Here is a 25,168-nt window from a genome sequence, read left to right on the forward strand (position 1 = left end):
CTGTATAGTCTCAAATTGTCTTATTGTGTCTGTTACATGGTATGTCAATAAGTACCTCTTTTCCCCCCACAGTGTATCTGTGATGTAAGTCCCTAGTAAATTCAGGGCCTTCATGGGTTAATCTATGGGCCATTGACCCCCCTTTTCACCCACTTGTAAGCGATGGAAGGTGGTGACTCATGGCCTGTGTAAGCCTATCGATGATGGGTACAGTCCATGAGCTCGCCCCTTCCTGAAGCTGACCAGTGGGTGTTGCAAAGTTAGAGCAGTCTTGCTCTGCCTTCCAAGGTGAGAGCATGGGCTGCCAGACTCTCCCATTGCGTGGATGATCTGGCCCACCCTAGGCCGAAAGGCCTGGGGACCACCAAGATTCAAGGCCCCATACTCTTTTGGCAAGCACCATCCTGAAGTCCTGGGATGTTGAACTTCAAGAACTATGCTGTGTGAAGAGCTGATACAGCATGTCCAATAAACCTACTTGTTCACCATACCTCTGCCTGGGTGTCAGTTCCTGGGCAGGAGGGGTAGGGAGTGCTGTGAGGGAGCTGACATCCAACATCCTAGGATCCCATCACAGCTGGAGGCGCTGATCCAATGAGCAAGAACCCAGGGACCACCCAAAAGCCTGTCCTGTTGCCCCTTACCACCGCGGCTACTCAGCGCTCCTGAACCAGCATGTATGCCTCAGTACCACACTAAGATAGTAATTCAGTCAGTCATTCTCCCAGGGGGGGGGGGACACACATGGGTTACATGTCTATATGGGAGATGTATGAATAATAGAACATATCTATTAGGTACAACATTTACATTTTTCAGTTGAATAGAAGAAAAAAATCTGAAAGTGAAGTGTGTGTGGCGCAAGCTGAAGGTTTGCTTTGGGCGCTAAATGCCTTTGCACCGCCCAGTTACCAACGCAATGAAAAGTTTGTTTTGTACAATTGCTCCATTTTGTGCTTATGGTGCATCATATGTTCAAAGGAGGGGAGAGGCGGGGGCGTGAGGGAAAAAGAGGTGGGGGTGTGAGGGAGAGGTGGGGGTGTGAGAGGGAAAAAGGTGGGGGCGTGAGGGAGAGAGGCGGGGGTGTGAGGGAGAGGGAGGGAGGTGAGGGAGAGAGGCAGGATGTGAGGGTGGAAGGTGAGGGAGAGAGGTGGGGGTGTGAGGAAGGGAGAGAGGTGGGGGCGTGTGAGGGAAAGAGAGGTGGGGGCATGAGGGAGAGAGGTGGGGGCAGGAGGGAGAGAGGTGGGGGAGGGAGAGGGAATAAGAGGTGGAGGCATGAGGGAGAGAGAGGTGGGGGTGTGAGGGAGAAAGGTGGGGGTGTGAGGGAGAGAGCTGGGGGCGTGGAGCAGAGAGAGCTGGGGGCGTGAGGGAGGGAGAGAGGTGGGGGCGCGTGAGGGAGAGAAGTGGGGGAGGGAGAGGTGGGAGTGTGTGGGCGAGAGAGCTGGGGGCGGGAGAGGTGGGGGGGTGTGAGGGCGAGAGAGGTGGGGGCGTGTGAGGGAGAGAGGTGGGGGCTTGTGAGGGAGAGAGGTAGGGGCGTGTGAGGGAGAGTGGTGGGGACGTGGGAGTTAGAGGTGGGGATGTGGGAGGGAGAAAGGTGGGGATGTGGGAGAGAGAGAGGTGGGGGCGTGAGGGAGAGAGTGATGTGGGTATGAGAGGGAAAAAGTGGGGGCGTGAGGGAGAGGGAGATGCGGGTGTGAGGGAGAGAGGTGGGGGCGTGTGAGGTAGAGAGAGGTGGGGGCAGGAGGGAGAGAAAGGTGGGGGCGTGAGAGGGAAAAAGGTGGGGGCGAGAGGGAGATGCGGGTGTGAGGGAGAGAGGTGGGGGCGTGTGAGGTAGAGAGAGGTGGGGGCAGGAGGGAGAGAAAGGTGGGGGCGTGAGAGGGAAAAAGGTGGGGGCGAGAGGGAGATGCGGGTGTGAGGGAGAGAGGTGGGGGCAGGAGGGGGAGAGGTGGAGGTGTGAGGTAGAGAGGTGGGGGCGTGTGAGGGAGAGATAGAAAGGTGGGGACGATTTCGGGGGGAAGGAGCTGTTGAAACTCTAGTCCTGGGCCCCAGAAAAGCGGCACTGACAATCCCCAAACTACAACTCCGAGGATCGGGAAAATGTCTATTTTGCCATCACATTCTCTTATTAACCCTGTTCAATGTCAAAAAGGCTGTTAGCACATTGCTCTGCAGTACAGTGAAGAACGCTTTGGCACTGAATTAAAAGCAGTCCTGATACAGCTGATGATGTGCTGAGGTCTGCTGTTTATTTCATAATATTTATCTAGGATTTGTTGCTTGAATCATTAAACGCCTTTGATAAAAATGCCCTTTGTCTTGTGTGAAGCAGTCTGTGCTTTGGGGAATACCAGCAGGAGTTTTATTTGTAATGCATCTCATTTTCAAGTACTTCCTTAGAAGGCACAGAGAAGTTAATTGATTTTTCTAGATAGCCTAAGCGGGAATTAACTCACAAACTTGTGTATTCACTATCAAGTTCCTTAAACACACACTAGAGAGGAGTTATCCAACACACACTAAATGTATCACATTCTGCATTACTGTGCTTCATTTTTACCTTTTACCAGTGTTAAAAAGATCTGCAGGTGGCGGAGATTGTGTCAGATTTAGCAGTTTCTCACACATCCAGAAGGAGAAATTGGTGCAGTGCACACAAATAATATTTTTTTTTGCATTGATTCATCGACCTTGAACACAAACGAAGATGTTGAACGTTAAAGCGGCAATCCGTTTCATTTTTTTAATTGTATTTTTTATTAGAGTATTTAAGCAGGGGGTCTCCGGAGCTGAACCGGTTTAATTTCAGCTCCGGGGGGGGGGGGGGGCCCTGCATCCAGAGATACTTACCTCCAGAGGGGGTGTCAGTGTCTCTGCAGAGTTTAAAGGTCCTGGTCACACACAGGGAAATAGGAAGCCGCAATGGATGACATCACGGCTTCCTATTGCTCCCGTGGGATGCGGGAGATTTAAATGCCATCATTATATATAAGTTCCCTGGCTCTAGAGACACCATACCGCTACGGAGGTAAGTATCTCTGGAAGCAGGGGGTCCCCAGGCGGCAGAGACACCAGCACCACTATGGAGGTAAGTATCTCTGGAAGCAGGGGGTCCCCAGGCAGCAGAGACACCAGCACCGCTACGGAGGTAAGTATCTCTGGAAGCAGGGGGTCCCCAGGCGGCAGAGACACCAGCCCCGCTATGGAGATAAGTATCTCTGGAAGCAGGGGGTCCCCAGGCGGCAGAGACACCAGCCCCGCTACGGAGGTAAGTATCTCTGGAAGCAGGGGGTCCCCAGGCGGCGGAGACACCAGCCCCGCTATGGAGGTAAGTATCTCTGGAAGCAGGGGGTCCCCAGGCGGCAGAGACACCAGCCCCGCTACGGAGGTAAGTATCTCTGGAAGCAGGGGGTCCTCAGGCAGCAGAGACACCAGCACCACTATGGAGGTAAGTATCTCTGGAAGCAGGGGGTCTCCGGAGCATACATGACTGGGCATTTTTATCAAATGCGTTTAATTAAATGCGTTTAATGATTCAAGCAACAAATCCTAGATAAATATTATGAAATAAACAGCAGACCTCAGCACATCATCAGCTGTATCCGGACTGCTTTTAATTCAGTGCCAAAGCGTTCTTCACTGTACTGCAGAGCAATGTGCTAACAGCCTTTTTGACATTGAACAGGGTTAATAAGAGAATGTGATGGCAAAATAGACATTTTTCCCGATCCTCGGGGTTGTAGTTTGGGGATTGTCAGTGCCGCATTTCTGGGGCCCAGGACTAGAGTTTCAACAGCTCCTTCCCCCGAAATCGTCCCTACCTTTCTCTCTCTCCCTCCTGCCCCCACATCTCTCCCTCCCCCACCTCTCTCTCCCTCACACGCCCCTACCTCTCTCTCCCTCACACGCCCCTACCTCTCTCTCCCTCACACGCCCCTACCTCTCTCTCCCTCACACGCCCCTACCTCTCTCTCCCACACGCCCCTACCTCTCTCTCCCTCACACGCCCCTACCTCTCTCTCCCTCACACGTCCCCACCTCTCTCTCCCTCATGCCCCCACCTTTTCCCCTCACACCCGCATCGCTCTCCCTCACGCCCCACCTCTATCTCCATTATGCCCCACCTCTATCTCCATTATGCCCCACCTCTATCTCCATTACGCCCCCACCTCTCTCCCTCACACGCCCCTACCTCTCTCCGTCACACGCCCCCACCTCTCTCCCTCCCCCACCTCTCTCCGTCACGCGCCCCCACCTCTCCCTTCCTCACACCCCCATCTCTCCCTCACGCCCCCAGCTCTCTCCCTCACACCCCACCTCTCTCCCTCACACCAGGCATACCCCGGTTTAAGGACACTCACTTTAAGTACACTCGCGAGTAAGGACATATCGCCCAGTAGACAAACAGCAGCTCACGCATGCGCCTGTCAGCACGTCCTGAACAGCAATACCGGCTCCCTACCTGTACCAAAGCTGTGCGCAAGCGGGGAGACTATAGAGCCTGTTACAAATGCGTTATTTACATCAGTTATGCACGTATATGACGATTGCAGAACAGTACATGCATCGATAAGTGGGAAAAAGGTAGTGCTTCACTTTAAGTACATTTTCACTTTACATACATGCTCCGGTCCCATTGCGTGCGTTAATGCGGGGTATGCCTGTGTTACATACATGCTCCGGTCCCATTGCGTGCGTTAATGCGGGGTATGCCTGTACAGTACTAGAATGTAAACTCTTCTGCAACTAGACATCAGTAGTGCTGAGCCAAAGCAAACGCTACAAGAATGGCAACATAGATCTATATAATATTCATTATGTGTGCCATCAGTCTACTATCCCCTATCCACCCACTGTATATAGTAGAGGTGGGCCACTCCAGTCCTCAAGTACCACCACCCCTGCTTCAGCACAGATGGCTCAGTCTTTGACTTTGAAGCAGAGATATCATGAAAACCTGACCTGTTGGTGGCTCTTGAAGACTGGAGTTGCCCACCCCTGCTATAGACCAGGGGTCCCAAACAATTGCTTTTAGAGGGTAAGGGTTTAAGCATTTGTGTTGATTTTGCGTGTTGCAGAAACCGCCGCTTTTCTTCGCAGTATGGGGGTCTTGTGTTGGTGTTTAGTTGAGGTATATAGTAAGAGGCCCATTACAAGAGTGCTTCAAAAATATGTGCATCATACTCATCACTGCTCTATACTGCATCATGTTTATATTTTAGTGTAGGGGTTTGAGTTTCTACACTCGAATAGGCTTCTTTAAATTCGTTGCCATCTGCTCCCGGTCTGGCTCTGCACAAACTGATTGTGATGTAAAGCGGTTAGCCGCACATTCCAACTTTTTGTGTTGTTTCACATTTACTATGTATGGATGTCAGTGTACACCCTGCATGTGGCTGGATAATGTAGGTATTTCAACCATGCTGGGGCTCTGGTCTGTGTGAGGGGAGATGGGATAAAGACTGCGTCTGTTTCCTGTCACAGGGGACGGTTTGCGCTGTAAGGTGCTAGTGAGGAATGGTAATAGCTAGAAAGTGAGAGCGATTACAATGTGTGTGTGTGCCGGAGCAGTGACAGACCAAAGCCATAACACCAGAAAATTAGGCCTCTCTTTACATTCTAAAGTCCCCATATTATTGTTTCTGAATGATATATTTGCATGCCTTGGCCCCCGAAAGGTCTTTAGCATTAGATTTGGGATATAGGATGGCTATAGGGTTGTGATTTCCATGGATGCTAAGGGAATAAACAGCCCCTTTTCCCCTTCTTCTGATCTGGTTATAATCGATGAAGAATTCAATGATCAGAACCTCCAACATTTGGCAAATGAAAAATCGGTACACTTCCTACTGAGGAGGTTCTGTATCACGTGCAATTCACTACATGCTAAGATCGTATTACTATTTGGGGATTTATTTGTATATACTTATGCACGCACGCCGTAAGTGATATTAAATCCTCCCTAACCAGCTAATCATCGGATCCGTCATTAATCTCCTAGTTGCCTTAATTAGCGAAAGGTTCCGAGCTTCCATCACTGGAAATAGCTAGAGCTGAATTTAATAAACACAGGACATAAATAAGCAGGTACAGTAACTGCTAGATAGATACAGCTGGTGGGTATGCATGATTCCCCTGGTGTCAAAGGGTTTCCTACAATTTGAAGGGAGAAAGCAGCACTCTCGAGGGCAAATTCAAATGTGAAAACCCATTTCATGGAACAGGATCGGCGCCCCGGTCCGCAACTCTGACCTTTGTCAAGATGACTTACATAGTTAAAATAAAAACAGTGCTTAAATCAAGTCTAAAGTGAACTTGCACCTGTGTTCCTTCAAATTGTATGTAACCTTTTGACACTGATCGTGCCCTCACCGGCAATGGGCGTGCCCGCTGCACCTCAGGCACTCAAGGAAGAGTCGGGCGAGTGCAACTTTCCCCACTTTTGCTGATTCCCCTACTTACCGTTCTGCCACATCTCACTCATTAACAGCGAGGGGATCACTTCTTTCCTTACTGCCTCGAAGAACATGGAACCCCATTGCATTGCTCTGACAGCAAAGTGGTCCTTTTATGCTAACAATGTGCTGTTCCATGTTGCTTGGATACATTCATCAAATCATTTTTTCCCCCCATCATCCTTTCTAATAGGAAACACATCTCAAAATACTTTGAGACGGAAGAAACAGAACGTGCTCAATTGGTCTCAATGCCCTGAAGCCATGTAGGACATTTCTACCCAAGAGAAGGACGTCTCATTCTCTCTTAGTTTCAGCGACCCCAGAGAATCATCATACACTTCAAGTTCTATTTGCGCCAAGCCTCATTCAATCCATGCATGAATCTCCTCATTGGCTGCAATTAAGTTTTGCTACTTGAATTGAGAGTAAAGGGGTATTGTATGTCCCAATACAAAGTGAATAAACAGGAGAAACTGATAGGAGACATTACTTGTCACAAGGCTCTGTTTCATCACAGGAGACAACGTATGCAATGTAACTGACAAATAAAATGCGGGTAGGTAGTATATGTCCTTGCCAGAGGCACCATGCTTAATTAGAATGAGACTGGTGGTTCTTCAGTCTTTCACCTGAAAGATTTATGGTTCAGTTTGGGAGTTAGAGGAGGCCTCCACTAAATGATCATGACATTTTCTTTATGATTTTTACATTGGGATTGAACCAAGTTATCACACGAGGTCCTATCATTTGATTTTTTACATTTGTGCAGGAACGGACTCTGAATGTCCCGTATGGGATCATTCTGACTTTATAAGAATACTTCTGGCTGTTGGCCACAAAATAGCTGCCAACTATTCCCATTCTAACAAGGAATACTTGTTCTGTGATTTGTACAGAGAATTTAATCGAATTGAATAGAAATACAAGCACTAATAGCCCTAATACGTTAAACATTTCATTTTTTAAGGTTTTATGTCTTTTGAAGTGAAACTTCTTTGCGGGCACAAATCTCCTTTCAAGGAGACGGAAGTATGGTATGGAAGTGACATCATTGCTGGCAGATGAGGCCGCAGCTCGGCACACACGCGCAGCGGCCGCCGGCACGGAGCAAATGCGCAGGAGCAGCAGCAACCCCGCCACACTTGGCAGACAGAGACACACACACACAAGAAATTCACATTTAGTATAAATATCGAAGTACAAATAGCTAAAACATAGAGGGGGTGCCGAGCACTGCGTCCTAAGTCAAACTTCTTTGCGTTTTTATCACTGAAATTGTCTTTCGATTTTTAATTAAAAACATCACCATCACAAATACAATTTCTGCGACAAAACAGTGACAAAAGACAGAGGTTTCACTTAAAATGCGCGTGCTCAGCACACACCCTTTTTTTATGCAGTTTCCGTCACACAAAAAAGACCTTGTAGATCAATGTGGCAATAGTGCACACTACAGTTCAAAGCAGCAGTCCCGTCTTGGTCCAACCCTCCCTCCCAACTTTTTTTGTTTTTATGTAGCCTAGCCTCTGGACAATACCTTTTCTCTCTGGCCCCTAAGAGTATAAGTCCTGCTAGGGACAGGCACAGGAGGGGTTAAGTCCTCATGAAGACCTAGTGAAAAAATAGGTGCAAAACCAGCGCTTATGCAGACAAATAATATAAAAGAAACCTTAGAAGGTTTTCTGGCACTGCAGGGACACCGTAGCAGTGGACATTCACGGGTGACGTCAGCGGAGGAGTTGATCGAGTGTTGATCGAGTGTTCTCCGGCAGCAATTCTTCACGGAGCACAGAAGCTGATCCTCCCTCAGAAGCGGACGTACGGCACCCCACGGCGAACGGCTGATCCGGCGGAAAAGACCTTTAAACCAGTGCACATGTCCTATTCACTTCTGGTGAGTAGGATTCCAATTTTTATCAAGGCGGAGCAAGTTGGAAGATCTTTTGGTCTAGTGCTGAGGCACTCATATATTTTATGTATAACATTGCATTTTTAATGGTTATTTTTATATTGTAATACATTGCTCTTTTTCATCTATATCCCTGGGTAATGCACCATTGCAGGCATTCTGCATGTTTTGTCTTTCTCTTTTTTCCTGAGGTCATTGGTGAAAAGAAGAATTGCGTCCTCTATCCATTCCATATACTTTCCTCAGCGCCAGAGGAGGTTGCTTTTTTCCTCATGAAGACCTAGTTTGCTATTGCAGCCTTGGATACACTTACTGTATCCAAGGGCGGGCCTAGCAACAACCTGAGGGTGTCAGCCTGGGGGAGTATATTGGCTGGGTCACATGAGATTGATGTGACTCCTGTCAGTATCAGACCTGCCCTGTTATGGGGCAGGGTTACAAGCACAACCCCAGGGTATATATAATGGTACTCTCCCAGAAATCAGTGTGTCTCTTTCCTCCCCCTGTGGAGTGGACAACAGCTACTCTGTATCCCACAAGGGGATACTGGAGGAGCACCAGAAGGGAACCTAGATGGGCCTTAAGCCTTAAGCTAACCTTCCAGGGGAAGCCAAGTATGCTGTAACTCTGCTGTGTACAATAAATACAGTTTTAATCATAACAAGGTGTGGTTTACTGCCTGGAAAGAACATAGTGTCATTATGGACCATCCTTCACAAGTTCCAGGATCCATGCTGACTGGAGGCGCTGCCAAAAGAATTAAGTATCCTAAAAGCCTGTCCTGATTTTCCCCACACCATCGCAGAGCAACTCAGAGCCCTCCTGCTGCCTCACAGGTATGCGCAGCACCATGGAACATACAAGTAGCGACTCAATCTCACAGAGGGTGGGGGGTAAAGGGGCTAACATTTAAATAGGTGAGAAGGGGGTCCTCGGAAGTGAGCCAATGAGATCCCATTTTGTGAGATACTTACCGGAGAAGATACCTTTCCTAAAAACATGAAACAGCAAATGTATTATAGTGTCAAGGACCATTCCAGCATTACACAAATAGAATACCATATACAGCTAATTTCTAGTGAAAATAGCAAATAAATAAAAATTTACACTGCATTTGGCAGGAGTGTCATTTCCACCATGGAGCAGCAAGCTCCTTGGTGGAAATGAAACCAAACACTCACGATGTGTGCATGAGTATTGCGTCCTGTGCCGCCGTCTAGTGGTCAAGAGCAAGCATTGCAAAAACAAGCTGCAGCTTTTTCATTGCATACTGTGGGTCCGCAATGCGCATGGTCAGATCGGCAACACTCACTACCAAGTTCGTTTTAACACCGTGTACTGGTAAGTAATCCCTGTGACTGTTAGTATACACCTAGTGATGGGGGGAAAGCAGATTGGACATCTGATTAAATGGGCATCTTCATAACAAGGTGGCAATGACCCCACTTGGAGCCTGCAATCCCGCATGCAGAAGCAATGCAGCGCTGAGACAGGCCAGAGAGTAATACAAAGGTCTCCTTTCCTACCGTTAACTTTTTAAAATGTGTATTTGTTGCATTTCGTTGCTGTGGATTAAGGGGTGGATAATGTATTTCTGTCTGGGGGGGGAAGGTCACAGATGATTAACATCACACCTGCTGCGCCCATGATCAACTGCAATAGTTTAATCTTTCCTGTTTGCAGCACATGCAGAGATAAAAGCTGTGGCAGCTTCACAGGACAGTATTCCACAATACAGGATTTTAGGGTAAAAAGGAGCATTTCCTTCAGGGCAGGGACAATTTGGGGGGGTGGGTGGGCGGGCTGTACATACAAGATCAGTAACAAATACATTAAGATAATGTAAAAATGAATATATCCAAGCAGTGCCTCTCTAGTTTCCCACCACCTTAATGGCAGCACCGGGTCCCCCTGCTTCCCAAGATACCTACCTCCGTAGGTGCTGCCAGAATCTCCTGCAAGTTTAACTCTGTCAGTGCCCTAAAGACTTACGATGCACGTCCCAAAAAGTGGCACCCCAGGGACCCTTAGGACGTACTGTACGTCATTACCCCATGCGCTCCGTGATCCCTTACCGCACTGCAGAGGCCCCGCTCCATCCTTGTTATATCCGCCGGAACAAATGGGGGGGTACGAGACTGTTTGGGGGGGGCGCGGGCCGTGCGGCGGTTACAGAGGCGAGGCTTCTGTAAATTTACTTACCATGGAGACGTGATGTCAAATGACGCCGCGGGTCACGTGACATGACCCCGCAGTCATTTGATGCATCAGAGGCGAGGGGGGGGGCGACCGTGGAAGCAGCAGGTAAGGGGGGCGCAGGGAGTTTGGGAGTAAGGGGGGCGCAAGGAATCAAAGACCTTAAGACGGCTAAGACTCCGGGCTGATGGTTTCTCAAACCTATACTATAAAAAAACGTGTCCATATTCTTGAACCAGTCCTATTAGTAATGTTTAATTCTATACTCACAGACTCCCAATTTCCCAGCAGCATGCTCCAAGCATCTATAGCATTAATCCATAAGGAGGGAAAGGATCTCACAGACTAAAAACTACAGACCAATTTCATTAATAAATTCATAGTTACATAGTAGATGAGGTTGGAAAAAGACATCCGTCCATCAAGTTCAACCTATGCTAAATTTAGACAACAGATATTTTATCCTATATCTATACTTACTTATTGATCCAGAGGAAGGCAAACAAAAAACCCCAGTGTCACATCATCCAATGATATCTCATAAGGAAAAAAAAATAATTCCTTCCTGAATCCAAGAATTGGAAATCGGATTAATCCTTGGATCAACATCCTTCCCATGTATACTTATTTGGTATATCCCTGTATACCTGATTCAGATGAAAAAATATTCTCTAAAATATTGGCCACTAGATTAAATGAAAACCTCCCTTCACTGGTCCTTCTGGGCCAAACACGGGGTTCCATCAATGATCCTGAGCCTAGATGCCAAAAAGGCGTTTTACCGGATTGATTGGTTTTATATGTCAGGAACGATTCAGGCGTTTGGACTGGAGGGCCCTTTCCTTAGAGCCATTCAGGCCTTATATACACCCTCGGCTAACGTATCTTCACAGGGTTTTTCCCTCTGAGGCATTCCCCATACTGAACTGTACAAGGCAGGAATGCCCCTTATTCCCCTTGTTGTTCGCACTTTGTATGGAGCCTCGCCGCAAATATAAGAAATAATCCTAATGTAGCGGGAGTACAGGTGAAGGACCAGGTGTATAAAACCGCTTTTTGCGGCCGATGTGATTCTTACGGTGACTAAACCTCTGATCTCCCTCGCTCCCCAATTTGTACTCCACTCTACCTCGCTTTAGGGAAATCGCCGGATTCAAAATTGATAGCAACAAATCCAAGGCGCTAAACATTAATTTGCCTAAAGACCAGGTTAAACTGAATGCTCTGAATTTGAATTTTAAGTGGCAGCCGGTGGTGATCAAATACCTAGGGATATTTATAACAAAAGATTTTGGCTCCCTGTACTGGGAAAACTACCCAAAGTTTTTTAAAGCTCTTGGGGCTGACATTGGGCAATGGTCCGGCCATAGTATCTTGTGGATAGGCAGAATTCACAGCATAAAAATGAACATATTACACCGCCTGTTGTACCTTTTCCAGACCCAACCTGTACCATTGGTCCCGGGGGACTTTAAGAGAATCTCCAATCTATCATAAATAAATGTATCTGGAGAAAAGATTTGCCTGCTTACGCTAGGCTTTCTTTAAGTATACTAAACAAGGCAGGAGGCTTGGGACTTCCATGAATCCTTTCATATTACAAAGGGGCCCAGTCCAGCCAGCTAGTGTTGTGGCATTCTAATCCAGCCCAGACGCTGGATAGGTTTTGGAAGCCGACCATGTCGAGCTGTGTAACCTGCTGTGGTCCCCTGTGAGGAAGAGGGTCGATATCATCCAATCCAGTCAAATTATAGCTCACTCTCTCAAATTTTGGGTCTCGGTTGCAGTTAGATATCTTCTTACAACATGTAGATATTATGGGCATGCCTTGAAAGTGGCTCGCAGGCTTATACGCTTTGGCCAAAGGGTTAACTTAATGACCCTTTTTTTGGCGGGGATGCCTGCTTGTGTCCGCTTACTGGGCTAAGATCAAAGTGTGGGCCCAGGGATTTTTTTGATTTGTACCTCCCTCTAGACCCCTGGCTGTTTCTACTTAACAAACCATGTCACCTTGTCACGAGAACAAATTATTGTGCCATATGTCCTCAGCCACTAGACACGAACTGGTGGCGATTTGGAAGCAGCTAATAATCCCATCAATCTCCAATATCAAAAATAAAGTTTGGCAAGTTTGCTGCATGGAGAAGTTAGTCTTAATAACGACACCTGCTCACAGTTCCAGAAGGTTTGGTTGCCTTGGATTCTGGGTGCGAGCCACACAGGAGGAGACTCCCACTCAATTCTACTGTAAAATGGAGGTCGGGACAGCCACACGCTTCTATCTCTCCTTCCAAAAAAGCTTGGGTGAAAAAGGCCCTCTAGCTCTATCTAGCCTCGCCCCCCGGAGGGTATGGAATTGGAAGGGGTAAACTTGTTAACTAAATCCATGGATGTTAATGTTCCTCCCACCAGACTGTATTCTGCTATTCCTCTGTTGCGTGAATATTTGTGATGAGGTATTTTGCTCCTGCATGGAGGGCTATGGAGCCGCAGCACCGGCCCACCACGACCTATGGGGTATCGCTAACCTTGGGGGCACATGCTTAGTGTGTAACCTAGCACTTAATTTTGTTCCTTCAAAATGTGGTAGTGTATACGGTCATATTAGAAAGCTACATTACATGTAATCATTATCTTTGAACCATTTAAACGGAACTCTAGATACGTATTGGTTAACATGATGTACAATCATTGTATGTCAATAGGTCATGGTGGTATAGAACAGGGGTGGGCCACATCATCTTGCCACAGGTAGGGCCCCCTGTACAATGGGCGGGGGTGAGGGATTAGAAGAGTGAAGAGTGAAGAGTAAGGGGGGGTTTAGGGGAGATGCAGGTGAGGAGAGTGCGAGAGTAAGGCAGGGGGTGCAAACTTTTTTCCTTGCGCCCCTCACCTACGCTCCAGCGTCATAACGTGATGTCACATGACCTTGCGGCGGCATTTTGATGCCGCGTTGCCATGGCGACGCAGGAAGGAAGCCCCCGGAGCCTAGGTAAGTAAAGGTTTACAGAGGCCCTGCAGCTCCCCTGGCACTTAAATTAAGTGCCTTCGCGAAAGCGCTCGGGGCCTCTGTAAACCCCTTGAGCTCCCCACCCCGCCAGTCTCTCGTCCCCTAGTTTGCGCACCACTGGTGTAAGGGATCTTGTGGGGAAGTGGCTGGCGAGGAGAGCAACACTCAATCTACATTAAGTGCATGGGCCCCCCACACGTTACCAATGCTCTGGAATTGGCCCTTAGCTAAAATAATTGCCCACCCCTAGTTCAGAGGCAATAAAACATTACCTTCAAACTTGAAATTCTTTGAAACCATTTTTTTTTTAAATGACCTATTTTGTTCAACAGGTGAGCAATTTATTGGATATTCAACTTTACACACTAACACCAAATGGTTGAAATGAAAATATTGATCTTATATAATTTTTTTTAATGAAATGTATACAAATTTATGGAAAAGATCACACATGAATTTATTTCATTATTCACTGATAAGAGAAGTTTTAAACTCAAACCTCAAATGAATATATTGATTGAAAAAACAAAACAATTTTCCAATCATGGGATTAATTGAATTTGTGATTAAACCCCCTTGGGATGGACTGATATTTTAACTAAAAGAAATTCAATAATTCATTTGATTAACCATCACCTGGAGTCAGGTTATTTGTGATGGTATACGATTAGATTTGTGAATGTGCACATTCTAGCCCTGTTTATTATTTTAACAATCATTAAATTAATACTTTTATGTTTCAACGCATAATGGTTCCAAGTGTTAAATATACACTAGCTATATGCACATATTTAAGACTTCTCTGTCATCCATCTTAGCCTCCAATATATTTCCCCTACCTTGTTGTATTTGGATATTTACTATCTGGATATGTATTTTGGTATACATACAGTAAGTAAGTATAGATCAAAACTGTGAAATTTGCAATAGGATGTTTGATGAACTGGGTTTTGTAAATCATTTAAAATATTGCATCCATTATGGTTGCATAGGTCTGTGTGTTTAAGGCTTTTTATATTTATACATTAAAATAAAATATATTGTATAATAGAATTAGATACACACAGTTGACTGGTTTTTTTGGGCTCAATTACATCGTTTGTCTTTCCCCCCCCCCCTAGATATTGGCCCCAAATATTGACATCCCAATAGTTATCCAAGTCCACAACCTTAAAATATTTGTTACTTATTCCTGTTTCTCAGTCTCTCCTCTCTAGACCATGATCATCCCCGTGAGATGCTTTACCTGTGGAAAGGTTGTAGGCAACAAATGGGAAGCTTACCTGGGCCTTCTGCAAGCTGAATATACAGAAGGGTGAGATTTAATAAATAACAAGAACCACCAATGAAATTAACTGTACAAAAACTGCCACATTTGATTTTAACGCCTTGCAGCACATGATTTAGGGATCAAAGAAAGGAGATGATGCGGTGATGGAAGGAATAAAACTCAAATTTACATTTTGAACATTACCAATGCCGTATTGTGTAGCTTCAGCACACTTCTAACTTAAAAAGGGGCAATCAATGCAATACCCTACAGTTCAAGTTCTGTAGTATTGGCTATGACTTTATTAAAACGATATTGAGTATTCTTTGATTTCTATAGCAGGTTTTAAACACTCCCCCAACAGTGCAAAATCTGTGATATTTTGTTGCCAATATTCCCAGCAATTTGAGCTGCAAATTGTTCAAAATGATTAGGTTACTGTAGTAATACGAGTAGATTTATACCAGCCTGTGCTGAAAAGCCGTGTACGGCTGCATTTATAGTAGGCACCACACAAGCTTTCTTTACACGGTGATCCGGGGAGACATGACGAGGCTGGTTCGCCCTCATTTGCTGAACCGCTCACGTAAGCCAGTTGTCGCACGACAAAATCAAAATTTTTCTGTTGTCGGCCCTATAGAGCTGCAGCATGTTTGCATCGACGCGCACACAGGCAATCCGTGTCCTGGTGTCTGGAGACGTGACAAAGAGCAGCTCCAATTCCACATTTGGGGCGTTACCATGACATCACAAGTGGTGCACACTCATTGGCTGAGCCACACACATGACCCATTGCAAGACAATAAAAATGTTGTGAAAAAATTTGTCACCTTGGGCTAATGCAGACGACAAGCTTATGAGGTCCATGTTAAAATGGATTTGAAGCACAAAGGTGGCAATGTGCACATTTCTAGAATCCCTTGCTGTAGTGGAAGCACTGTATACTAGGATTTAAGAGCGCAGAGGTGAATGTTAGTGTTCAATAAAGGTAATCAAAGGCTGCATATATTAAAGTAAAATTTTAGTGGCGCTTGGATGGCATTTAACAAACAGGATTCAAATTCCATGTTAATTTACTTGTTCCAAGGGATGCGTTGGATGCTCTGGGCCTGAAACGTTACTGTTGCCGCCGCATGTTGCTGTCTCATGTGGATCTGATTGAGAAGCTACTGAATTATGCACCACTAGAGAAATGACGTGACCACGTACATCACTTTACAACCAGGAGCAAAATCGTAGTGTTCTGCCCAGGTCCAAAAGCAAGACAGTTTCATCTATTCAAAATAAAGATCGCTATATTCTGCATGGACACTTCATTACCCCTACTTCCACCCAAGAGCTGTATCACATAACGTTAATAAAGACTTTTCGCAAATTAAACAGTGATAAAGCCTGGTTTATTTTGACTGCATCTCGGTTGTGAATGTTGCTAGAGATATTTTGCCAGGATGTGTTTCCACTAAAACCGTTTGCAAACGCACTCACCCGGGCCCCATAAACTCACATTACAGGACAAGTCTTAAAAAAGTTACTTCCCCACCACGATATGGTCTGCTTGACTTCCTGTGATCACACCAGATTATTCCTAGCCAGGAAGTGATAATCTGGTTATTAATGCATATCCTATACCTCCTAATGTTGCACTGTTTCTACATATCATGCATTCCCATTGATGAAAGATGACTGACATCCATTTGGCTCCTTTGATTTACTTGCTTGGTTGGCATACCCAACAGCATCAGATCAAATCAGCACTGGATGAGTCCGATTTTTCTTTTTTTTAAGTGGACTGTACCAGCCCGCTGCTATTTGGATTAGGTCAATCATGTATAGTTCAGCATATCACTTTCTTTTATAGATTACCAGCTGCATCTCATTATCTTAGGGTCATGCTTGGAGTGCTCCAAGCATGAGCACCATGTGTCTGGCTTTTACACGTGCACAGGGGTATTGCGGGTTGTAAGTATAGATTTTTTTTGTTTTGTTTACCCAATTGTCGATCGCGGCTGAGCGTGTGTGCGCACGAGCACTTGCATATATCTATATATGTAATTCCCCGCCGCAAGTACTGCCTGCTCAGCGCTAGCAGGGACTTAGCCTTAGTGCTATACACCATTTTTGTTCATACAAATGAAATGCTGGTCACACTGTGGTAGAGAGGTAGATTAACGCAAACATTAAAGATTCAGCGAAAAGTGCAAAGACTGTTACACCTTTCAACTTCATAACCAGAATCACTAAGGTTTATAAAAAGGACTAACTCCAGAATTCAACATGGACCGTTTTGCCTTTAAGTGTCCCAATAAGTTGAGGCAGACTGGCCAAAGGAAATTTCACCCCTTCCAAGTCTAATCCACTCTATTCCTAGGACCATACCAAATGTAGCTTGTATTTGAACGTTAATTAAAATGTTCAGCCGTTACTTGAAGTATCTGCATCTTACACCAGACAGTGCAGGCAAATTATTGTGACTATTTGCAAATAAGCATCATCACTCCCATGAGGATTAGTAATGCTATTTGTGCTTGTGGAAAAGTGTCACATTTGTCCAAGCTACATCCTTCTGAAAATATGCCACTCTTACACCTAATCATGTCAGCCCTTACTGCTGGAACAGTTTGTGCCATACAGCCAAAGCCCAATGGAAGATCTATCCAACTCGTGCATTTCTGAAATGTCACAAGTAGAATGAGAAGGAAGTTCACAACCATACTCCCTAGAATTAAAAATGTAGCACCAACACACCTTAAAGTCTATGGTATTAAGAAAACAGATACCCCAGGTTCACAGTTCACTTTTTAATTTCATTATGAATGTAACCATATAAAAACCATAAGTTATGAAACAGTCACAATGGGTAGCCTCTGAGGAGTCAAAAAAAAAAAAAAAAAAAAAAAGGGGGGGGGGGAACCTTTTCATACCAAGTTCTGAAAGGATTTACAAATGGTACAAAAACACTTGAGCAATCTGTTCTGCCACCATCCCAAACCTTTGGTAACCTGCGGCATCTACAAGTTTTAGACAGAACTCAGGTAGAAAGTGTTAGGTATAGCAGATGGTGAAGGTGATTTCATTTAACCAAAGTCAGTACACAAAGACACCCAATTTGAAAGTCCTCCACAGCACCACAGGGAGCATGCATTCTAGGGCACTTACACATACTAGGAGCACTCTCAAAAAAGTGTCAATGTTTTAACTTTAAAAAAAACTCCCTATCAGCTGTATTAGATTTAGGAAACGAGAACTTGAGCTCCAAGAACTGCTCCATGGTGAGACTGTAGGAGGCATGCAATGAATAATTTAACTGGACACGGAGCAACAGTCTCAAGTGTACAGTTTATTATTCATTAGACATTGGATAAACGGTTGAGGACAACCACAATAGTTCTTTGACACAAATGAATCCAGTTTTAAAGAGCTGGATGAAAACCTCTGCCTGTTGGCCCTTCTAGAGGTCATGGCCAGTGTTTCAGAACAGTCAAAGAGTCTTACTGGACTTAACACTGGTCAGGGCATCTAAAACATTCTTCCCCTCAGCAGCTAGTAGTGGGGGTTAAAACTTGTACGCTATATGTAAATAAAACCACACAGCTAAATGTATACATGATGTGTCTGGTTTAGGTTTCTTCAACTGAGGCTGCCACAAGCTGACTAGCCTGAAGTTTAGCGCATTCTGTAATCTGTTGAACACGACAGCTCACAGAGCTGACCTTTGAAGTCAAGATCAACGGTAAAATCCAAGTCACGCTGAAAAGAAAGCAAAAGAGTGTTACAAATGCCATCCATCTTCACATCAAGCCATCAAGATACAGCGAACATAAAATAGGAGATCCTTACATTGTTCTTGGCATTTGGTTTCATGCCTATGGTACCAAAAATCTCCTCGCCAGTCTTAACAGTGAGATAATCCTCCATATAAAACACAGTCTGCTTCCAGTGGGTGTACGGAGACTCTGGACCTAGACAGGGAGAATCAAAAAGGGACATGTCAGCTGTAGCCAAGTCATTGTAGCAATGCAGGTTTATATTCCCACAATTTGTTACATGCATAAGAGTAGGGGTGCACAAAGTTTGTGCTGCACCCCCTGCCAGGCCCAACACAACCTGGTTTCACAGGAACCGGCGTCAAATGGCGCAGTGGGTCATGTGATGTCACCCTGCATCATTTGACGCCCGTTGCCTTGGTAAAACGTCACCAAAGACAAGGTAAGTGAAGTAGGAGTCATTGCAGAGAGCCTCGCAATTCCCTGGCATTTAATTTGCCTTGGGGAAGAGCATGCGGCCGGCCTCTGCAACCACCTGTGTATCTGGAAGCCCTGTCAATTCATGTATTGTATCAATCTCCATGGTCTCTGCTGAGGCTATGCACCAGCTTCACCTCAATCCTTGTACCTTGCTATTCGTGTTGGGTGAAGTGGTAATTACAGTTCTAGAACTCCAAACCAAAAGATTCTTACTTGTAGAGAAGCCCGTCCTCTTATGGCAGCGTGTGAACTCTATGTTGAAGTATGCTACCATGGCATGTATGTAGTCATTCCGTTTTACTTGGAGGCAGAAAGGGGAGGTAAAGCTCAGGTCATCAACCTTAACCGTATAGATATCAACTTCCTAAAAAAAAAAATAGAGGAATTAGCAGAAGTAGGCAGTGGGCTTAACTACTAAACATTTGGATTAAAAAAAAAAAAGTCCATGTTTAACTATATTGAACAAACCATGTATGCTGTGAGGAACTGCCATTGTAATGTTCCCTGGGCACATTTTGCCATCTGAACAGCACAAGCCACCCTTTCAGGGTAGCAAGATCAAAGCAATTCCGCTTTATTGAAAAGGCACTTCAAGACATTAAAATCTAATGTACAACTCCAGCAGTAGTGGACAAAGCCAGTAATACACTAGTGCCATTGCACAGCGTTGTACAATAAAGACCCTAGTCACTGTGTGCCTGAGGAAAACACTCAAAGTCAATGCTAATAGAATATTGGATTGTCCCTTTAATACCATCACAAGTCCGGTTTCCCTTGCCTCATTAGTACAAGTTTGTTCAAAGCATGAGCAGTTGCAACGTACCTTAATGAGGCAGGAATTTGTGACTAGTTGCTTGGGGTCAACAACATCCACAAGAGGCTCTTTGATCGCAACATCTTTGATGCAGGACATATCAAATCCATAAACATTCTCCCACCCTGAAATGAAATACAGCATTAGTGTGCCTAGCAGAGAAAGGGGGCAAATATTTACAGACAATCTTTCTTAACCGTCCCCCCAACTAGTCGCCCAGCCTTTTTCATGCCAGTTTTGAACTGAGTCACCTCGCCAAATCACGAATAACTCCCATTATTCTGTTCTGAAACATTACAGCAATATTGTCTAAATCAAGTTCAGTGCCATAAACAGGCCAGATTCCGGGCAATACATCTAAGCAGGTTATTTGGGATTAAAGCTGGGCTAGTCAGCCATGTACATGAGATCTGGAAACCCCTGCGCAGGGGCAGGTCAAAGACAGAGCATACCAGTTAGCCTTTAATATACTACAATTGCTTGCTCAATAGTAAAAACGATGTACTCACAGTGGATCTTGTAATCCTTGTATTGCCTATCTTCAATAGCAGTCACATAGAGGGTTGCACGGTCAGGAAATATTAACCCATCTGGAGTCTACAAAAAAAAAATACATGCTGGAAATATAAAAAAAACTAAGCTACATCCTAAAAATACTGAAGTAATTTATGACATGAAGTCCAAGTCCATGCTGCTTTTGCCCGAGCGGAGGCGTGCGCCAGCGTGAAGCAGGTGCGTTTTTGGCCATGCTAGCCGTGCTGTGGGCCATCTAGGGACATCAGCTGGATACGTTTCAACCGATTTCACACAATGCGCGTGCCCTGTTGTCGCACGCAGGGTTTATGGATGGTCTATGCTTTTCCTGCGACATCTGTTTATCCTGAGCAATGTTGAAATGTTATATTATCTAGCCACGTTCAATGCTTTGTCTATACTTTTGTTTTGCGTCCGTGACGTGATCCTCACCGACTTTAGGATTCTTCTTGAGGAATGGTCACCACATGCTGATTATTCCGATTCTGTGCATGGTGTTTTGTCTGTAGATGTTTAACTACTAGTATCGAGTGGTGTAAAGAAATCTGATATTTGTCTGAAATTACCCTAGAGTTCTGTATTTCCATCTTTTAGACTTATCCACTGTATTAAGTGAACAAGTTAGCTAAAAGGAAAGGACGGTACCCGGCTTTTCACCCAAAACTTGCACAGGTTTGTGAAAACTTAATTGTATGCGCTATAGAAATAAATAGACACCAAGCTCTAGCACTAAAAACTTAGGTAGGACTTACCAGCCATTTGTCTCTTGCATAGATGACCGTGTTAAGCATGGATTCGTAGAATAGACAATACCCCATCCACTCACTAATGATTATGTCAACTTTTTCCACTGGGAGTTCAACTTCTTCCACCTTTCCTTTGATGATTGTAACCACTGCAAAGTCATGTATAGATATATTTACACGCACACAAAAAATATCTAAAATAAATCAGAACACAATGTGCCATGTATTACATACCATGATCTAGTTTATTTGCCTTCACAATCTTGATTGCATAGTCAGATATACTTGAGCACTCGATCTGAAAAAATGTGAGTGATGAGATTAGAACACAAGACTCCATGCAGTTTCAAATATTGTAATATAGTAACCAGATTACATTAAGTACTCATGTGTAATGTACAGTCAATATAGGCCAACATGACAAAAGGATGTTTAAGCAGGTATTCCAATGATAAACACCACCAACCATAAGTTGAGGAATCTGCTTACCCCAATGACCTTCTTTGCACCAGCCTTCGCTGCAAACATACAGAGAATGCCTGTACCACTTCCCACATCCAGGACCACCTTATCCTTAAATAGGTGTCGGTTATGAAACATTGAGTTGCGATATGTCAGTGTCCGAACTTCATCCTTCAACATCTCCTGCAGGAAGGAAATAAAAACATCATGAGCACTTCTTTAAAAAGAAGGATTGTAAGTAGCTGAAAAATAAATCAGTAGCCTATAGATGCAGACCAAGCAATATTCTACATGTGTTTTTCTTAATAAATCAGTCCTGTACCATGAAAACTTGTAGCCCCCCCTTTTTTTTAACAACTGAATTACATTTTGAATGCATTATTATGTAGCATTTTGTTTCTAGAGCAACCATTCAGTCACATCCCCTTCTGAAACAGGCACTGGGCAAACAAATTTTATATAGTGATCTAGCCTGACCACATGATCTTCCCCACAGAACTCGACATCTTTGGTTCTCTTCTGCTACACTGAGACATTTATTGAACCCCGAGACAAATATTCGCGATCGACCATAGGAGAATGGATCGGTTGGCAACTTAGCAAATTACAGCTGCGATCCATCACAACTCGAATCCGCTTATAACGCGATGCAAACGTGGCTCCCACTTTTCGTATTTATGAATACTTTACAACACGAATAGATTGTAAACACGTTAAGATTGGAATCTTAAATACTTTATTGCAAGATGCATACAATTGTACATTATTTCTAATGTGATCCGCTTATAACGCAGTGTGATTCTTTGGACCCGAAGCACAGCGTTATAAGGGTATTGAGCTGTACTTAGCATTTTGAGGACTGCATTGATGCACATTAAGGGGGAAAAAATGACAGCTTGGTCTGCTGCTTTAAACCCTAAAAAAATAAATAAATAAAGCAAAGCTACTTACCTCATGGATGCCAAAGTGTGCATATGAATCAAAGTAGTAATCCTTTGAGGTCATTTCTTCTGCAGCTGGTTTAACAGTGCTCTCAGGTGGAATACAGGACACCTAAACAAAATAATATGTTAAGTGTACCTTAAGGGCAGAAGTTAATATAAAGACATTCGTGGGCACGTAAATGGGCCAGGATATGAGTTCCTTTAGTACACTAACAAATGAATCTACCCCCAAATGGAATTTAACTGATGTATTTGAATGGCAGACTTCTAGCAAAATTAAGCAATTGTTATACTATGCACTGACTGCCCAGCGAAGTTTCTTCTTACCATGTACTAGGACCTAGTAACTAGGTTATAGTCACACTAAAATGTGCTCCAGCCAAGATGTAAATAATGTAGTTTGACAACACTGATTGTAGGATATTTGCAGGTTAAGGTCAGAGTTCAAACTTACACAACAGTGAACTAAGTGAATTGAAGTACAACATAGTAACAAGAGAAACGATTGAGTTGAAAGGCAAGAATAGGAAAAAGACTGATTCATCAATACTCTAAAGAAAAAAAAAAGTTTAGAAAGAAATGGATAGGGACAGTAAAAGTTAAAGTTGGTGCTCAGCACCATATATTAAAGCATGAAAAAAAATTCATTGGTGAACCCATGCTGGCACATGGGGCAGCTATATCATGGCATGGGCAATCAGTGCATAGCACAGTAATCTGTGGAATCTCTATAGCCAGGTTGGCCAAAATGTAACTAGCCATGCACTAAAAGGATATTTACATCTTCTACTGAAGTCCGCAGGCTCATTCCATTGGCCAACTTGGCTACAAAGTTCTAGGAAAAAGTAACAAGGAAACAAATGGAATTAGCTTTATTATCTACTAGACAGCAAATCATGGACAATTTAATATGCCCATTTGAATAAATAGCTGTACCCCTTTGCTGCTAGATACCCTTATATTTACAAGTACCTCTTGGAGCCACACTAGGTTAACTCCACCTGAATGCAGTCTGAACCAGATCTCATACATAGGAGTTATAGTGCGGGCCTGGATAATATAAATTGCGGGATAACTAGTTTAGCTAATGGCGAGATGTGGCCATGACTTGCCAAGGCCGGCAGCATGAGCCCCGACAGTTAAATTATATAACCCACAAAACGCCTCGTCTATCCTCGCCAGCCAAGAGACGCGAACCCGTCTGTGGTAGTACTGTACATAAAAGGGACAGTCCTTTTATTTAAAAAAAGGGCGCTCATACCATAGGGGCATAATAAAGATGTATAACATGTGCAATGCCCGAGGCGCCAAGGTAAACGCCCATCAGGTAGGGCTAAGCAGCCACGCCGACCCGTGGCCCACGTGCACCCAACACAAAGGGTACCACGGAATGAATGGCCATGGCGACCACTCCCACAGAGGGAACATAAAGGGGAGGGGGTGGCCTCAGTTAGCCGCACGCACGAGGCCGGCCCTTTGTGCTACCGGCATGCGGGGGGGTACTCGAGGTTAAAGACACGCGGTGTGAGGCGGGAGGCCGCTGGGCCCAGCGAGCGCCACCGCGCTAGACGTGTGACGTCACCGGGCACCCCCCCCATCGTGAGAGGGGAGGGGGGCACGCTCCCCCGCGAGAGCGCTGGCGTTAATTAAACCCACGCAGCCCTCGCAACGGCTCAAAAAAAAAAAAAAAAAAAAAAGAGAGACACCTCACGGCAAGGGTGACAAGACCGGCGCCACCATTTTGAAGCGTTTGTTGTGGGCCCGTACACGATTCAATTGCTTCAACCATCTCCAGCCCCTCCATTTTCCCCAATCAGCGGCGTCCGCCACGCTGCTGCTGCCCCCTGGCTGGCCTAGGCCGCCTTCCATCAAGGACCGCCCATTTACCGTGGCGGCTTCCAGGAGAAGGCAGCATCACACCGAGAAACGCGATTGAATCAAACCCCGTACCGAGTCCCTTCCCCCATATCCCTGTCTCACCTCCATGTTGCAGGTTTTGGCTTCGGCCATGGTGGAGCGCGGCGTCTCTCGCTCCGCTCTCCTGCACACGAGTCACGCGCGCAGCCTCTTGACGGACGGGAAGCTTTCTGAGAGAACTGCGACAGGCGGCGAGGCCCCCTTTTATAGAAAGCCGCGGGAGGCTCCGCCCATCGCTGCAATCACCTCGCGCCCGTTCGCGCTTTTTTCATGGGGACGCGGGGGGGTTGGCTCCCTGGTCGAGAGTCCCGCCCCCTTGCAGCCTATTGGCCATTGGCTGTAAATCTCGCCGGTCACTGGGTGGAAGCCCCGCCCACCAGGGATGCGACATGTAACCATTGGGTTCAGTTTCACATATGTACAGTACAGTCCTGACAGCACAAAATGGATCCTGTGTAGGTATACCACACGGTATAGAACCGACATGTAATTATGTTGTGTGATTCCCAGCCCCGTTTAAAAAATATATATTGTCTATAAAAATAATATTCTTAAAATATCCTGAATAATGCTAATATATTCTACTTTGAAATCCGCATCCATAGAGGTGAAGGCGCACAGCAAAGAGAGTGGGTCAAAACTGGTAAAAAAATGTACTTTATTAATC

General features: G+C 45.2%; 2 protein-coding genes across 3 annotated transcripts; one reads left to right on the plus strand and one right to left on the minus strand.

The window, feature by feature from the left end:
- The first annotated feature begins 9,582 nt into the window (after positions 1 to 9,582).
- On the plus strand, positions 9,583 to 16,220 carry POLR2L (RNA polymerase II, I and III subunit L). The gene is made up of 3 exons (XM_075605723.1): positions 9,583 to 9,705; positions 14,774 to 14,885; positions 15,928 to 16,220. Exons 2-3 carry the CDS (start codon positions 14,791 to 14,793, stop codon positions 16,034 to 16,036), a joined length of 204 nt encoding a protein of 67 aa, XP_075461838.1. The 5' UTR covers positions 9,583 to 9,705; positions 14,774 to 14,790; the 3' UTR covers positions 16,037 to 16,220.
- A 1,403-nt stretch (positions 16,221 to 17,623) lies between these two features.
- Positions 17,624 to 24,721, minus strand: PRMT1 (protein arginine methyltransferase 1). 2 transcript variants are annotated; one of them, XM_075605721.1, is made up of 11 exons: positions 24,565 to 24,715; positions 23,366 to 23,419; positions 22,592 to 22,693; positions 21,668 to 21,823; positions 21,413 to 21,476; positions 21,185 to 21,327; positions 20,408 to 20,495; positions 19,908 to 20,023; positions 19,298 to 19,448; positions 18,678 to 18,799; positions 17,624 to 18,587 (listed from the first exon to the last, which is right to left on the minus strand). In XM_075605721.1, exons 1-11 carry the CDS (start codon positions 24,592 to 24,594, stop codon positions 18,504 to 18,506), a joined length of 1,110 nt encoding a protein of 369 aa, XP_075461836.1. In that variant the 5' UTR covers positions 24,595 to 24,715; the 3' UTR covers positions 17,624 to 18,503. The 2 variants fall into 2 exon arrangements, with proteins under 2 accessions (XP_075461836.1, XP_075461837.1); XM_075605722.1 differs by lacking the exon at positions 23,366 to 23,419 and having other exon boundaries at positions 24,565 to 24,721.
- Between the last annotated feature and the right edge of the window lie 447 nt (positions 24,722 to 25,168).

This window comes from Ascaphus truei, chromosome 6 (assembly GCF_040206685.1).
Source record: "Ascaphus truei isolate aAscTru1 chromosome 6, aAscTru1.hap1, whole genome shotgun sequence".
NCBI classification, from domain to species: domain Eukaryota; kingdom Metazoa; phylum Chordata; class Amphibia; order Anura; family Ascaphidae; genus Ascaphus; species Ascaphus truei.

What these genes read in the sequence shown, in the direction of transcription:
- POLR2L (XM_075605723.1), top strand. Translation starts at nt 14,791, where the DNA reads ATGATCATCCCCGTGAGATGCTTTACCTGTGGAAAGGTTGTAGGCAAC. An exon ending in CAAGCTGAATATACAGAAGG is followed by an intron (nt 14,886 to 15,927) that starts GTGAGATTTAAT and finishes ACTTGTTCCAAG; the next exon opens with GGATGCGTTGGATGCTCTGG.
- PRMT1 (XM_075605721.1), bottom strand. Translation starts at nt 24,594, where the DNA reads ATGGCCGAAGCCAAAACCTGCAACATGGAG. An exon ending in TGCGGACTTCAGTAGAAGAT is followed by an intron (nt 22,694 to 23,365) that starts GTAAATATCCTT and finishes TATTTTGTTTAG; the next exon opens with GTGTCCTGTATTCCACCTGA. An exon ending in CAAGGATTACAAGATCCACT is followed by an intron (nt 20,024 to 20,407) that starts GTGAGTACATCG and finishes ATTTCATTTCAG; the next exon opens with GGTGGGAGAATGTTTATGGA.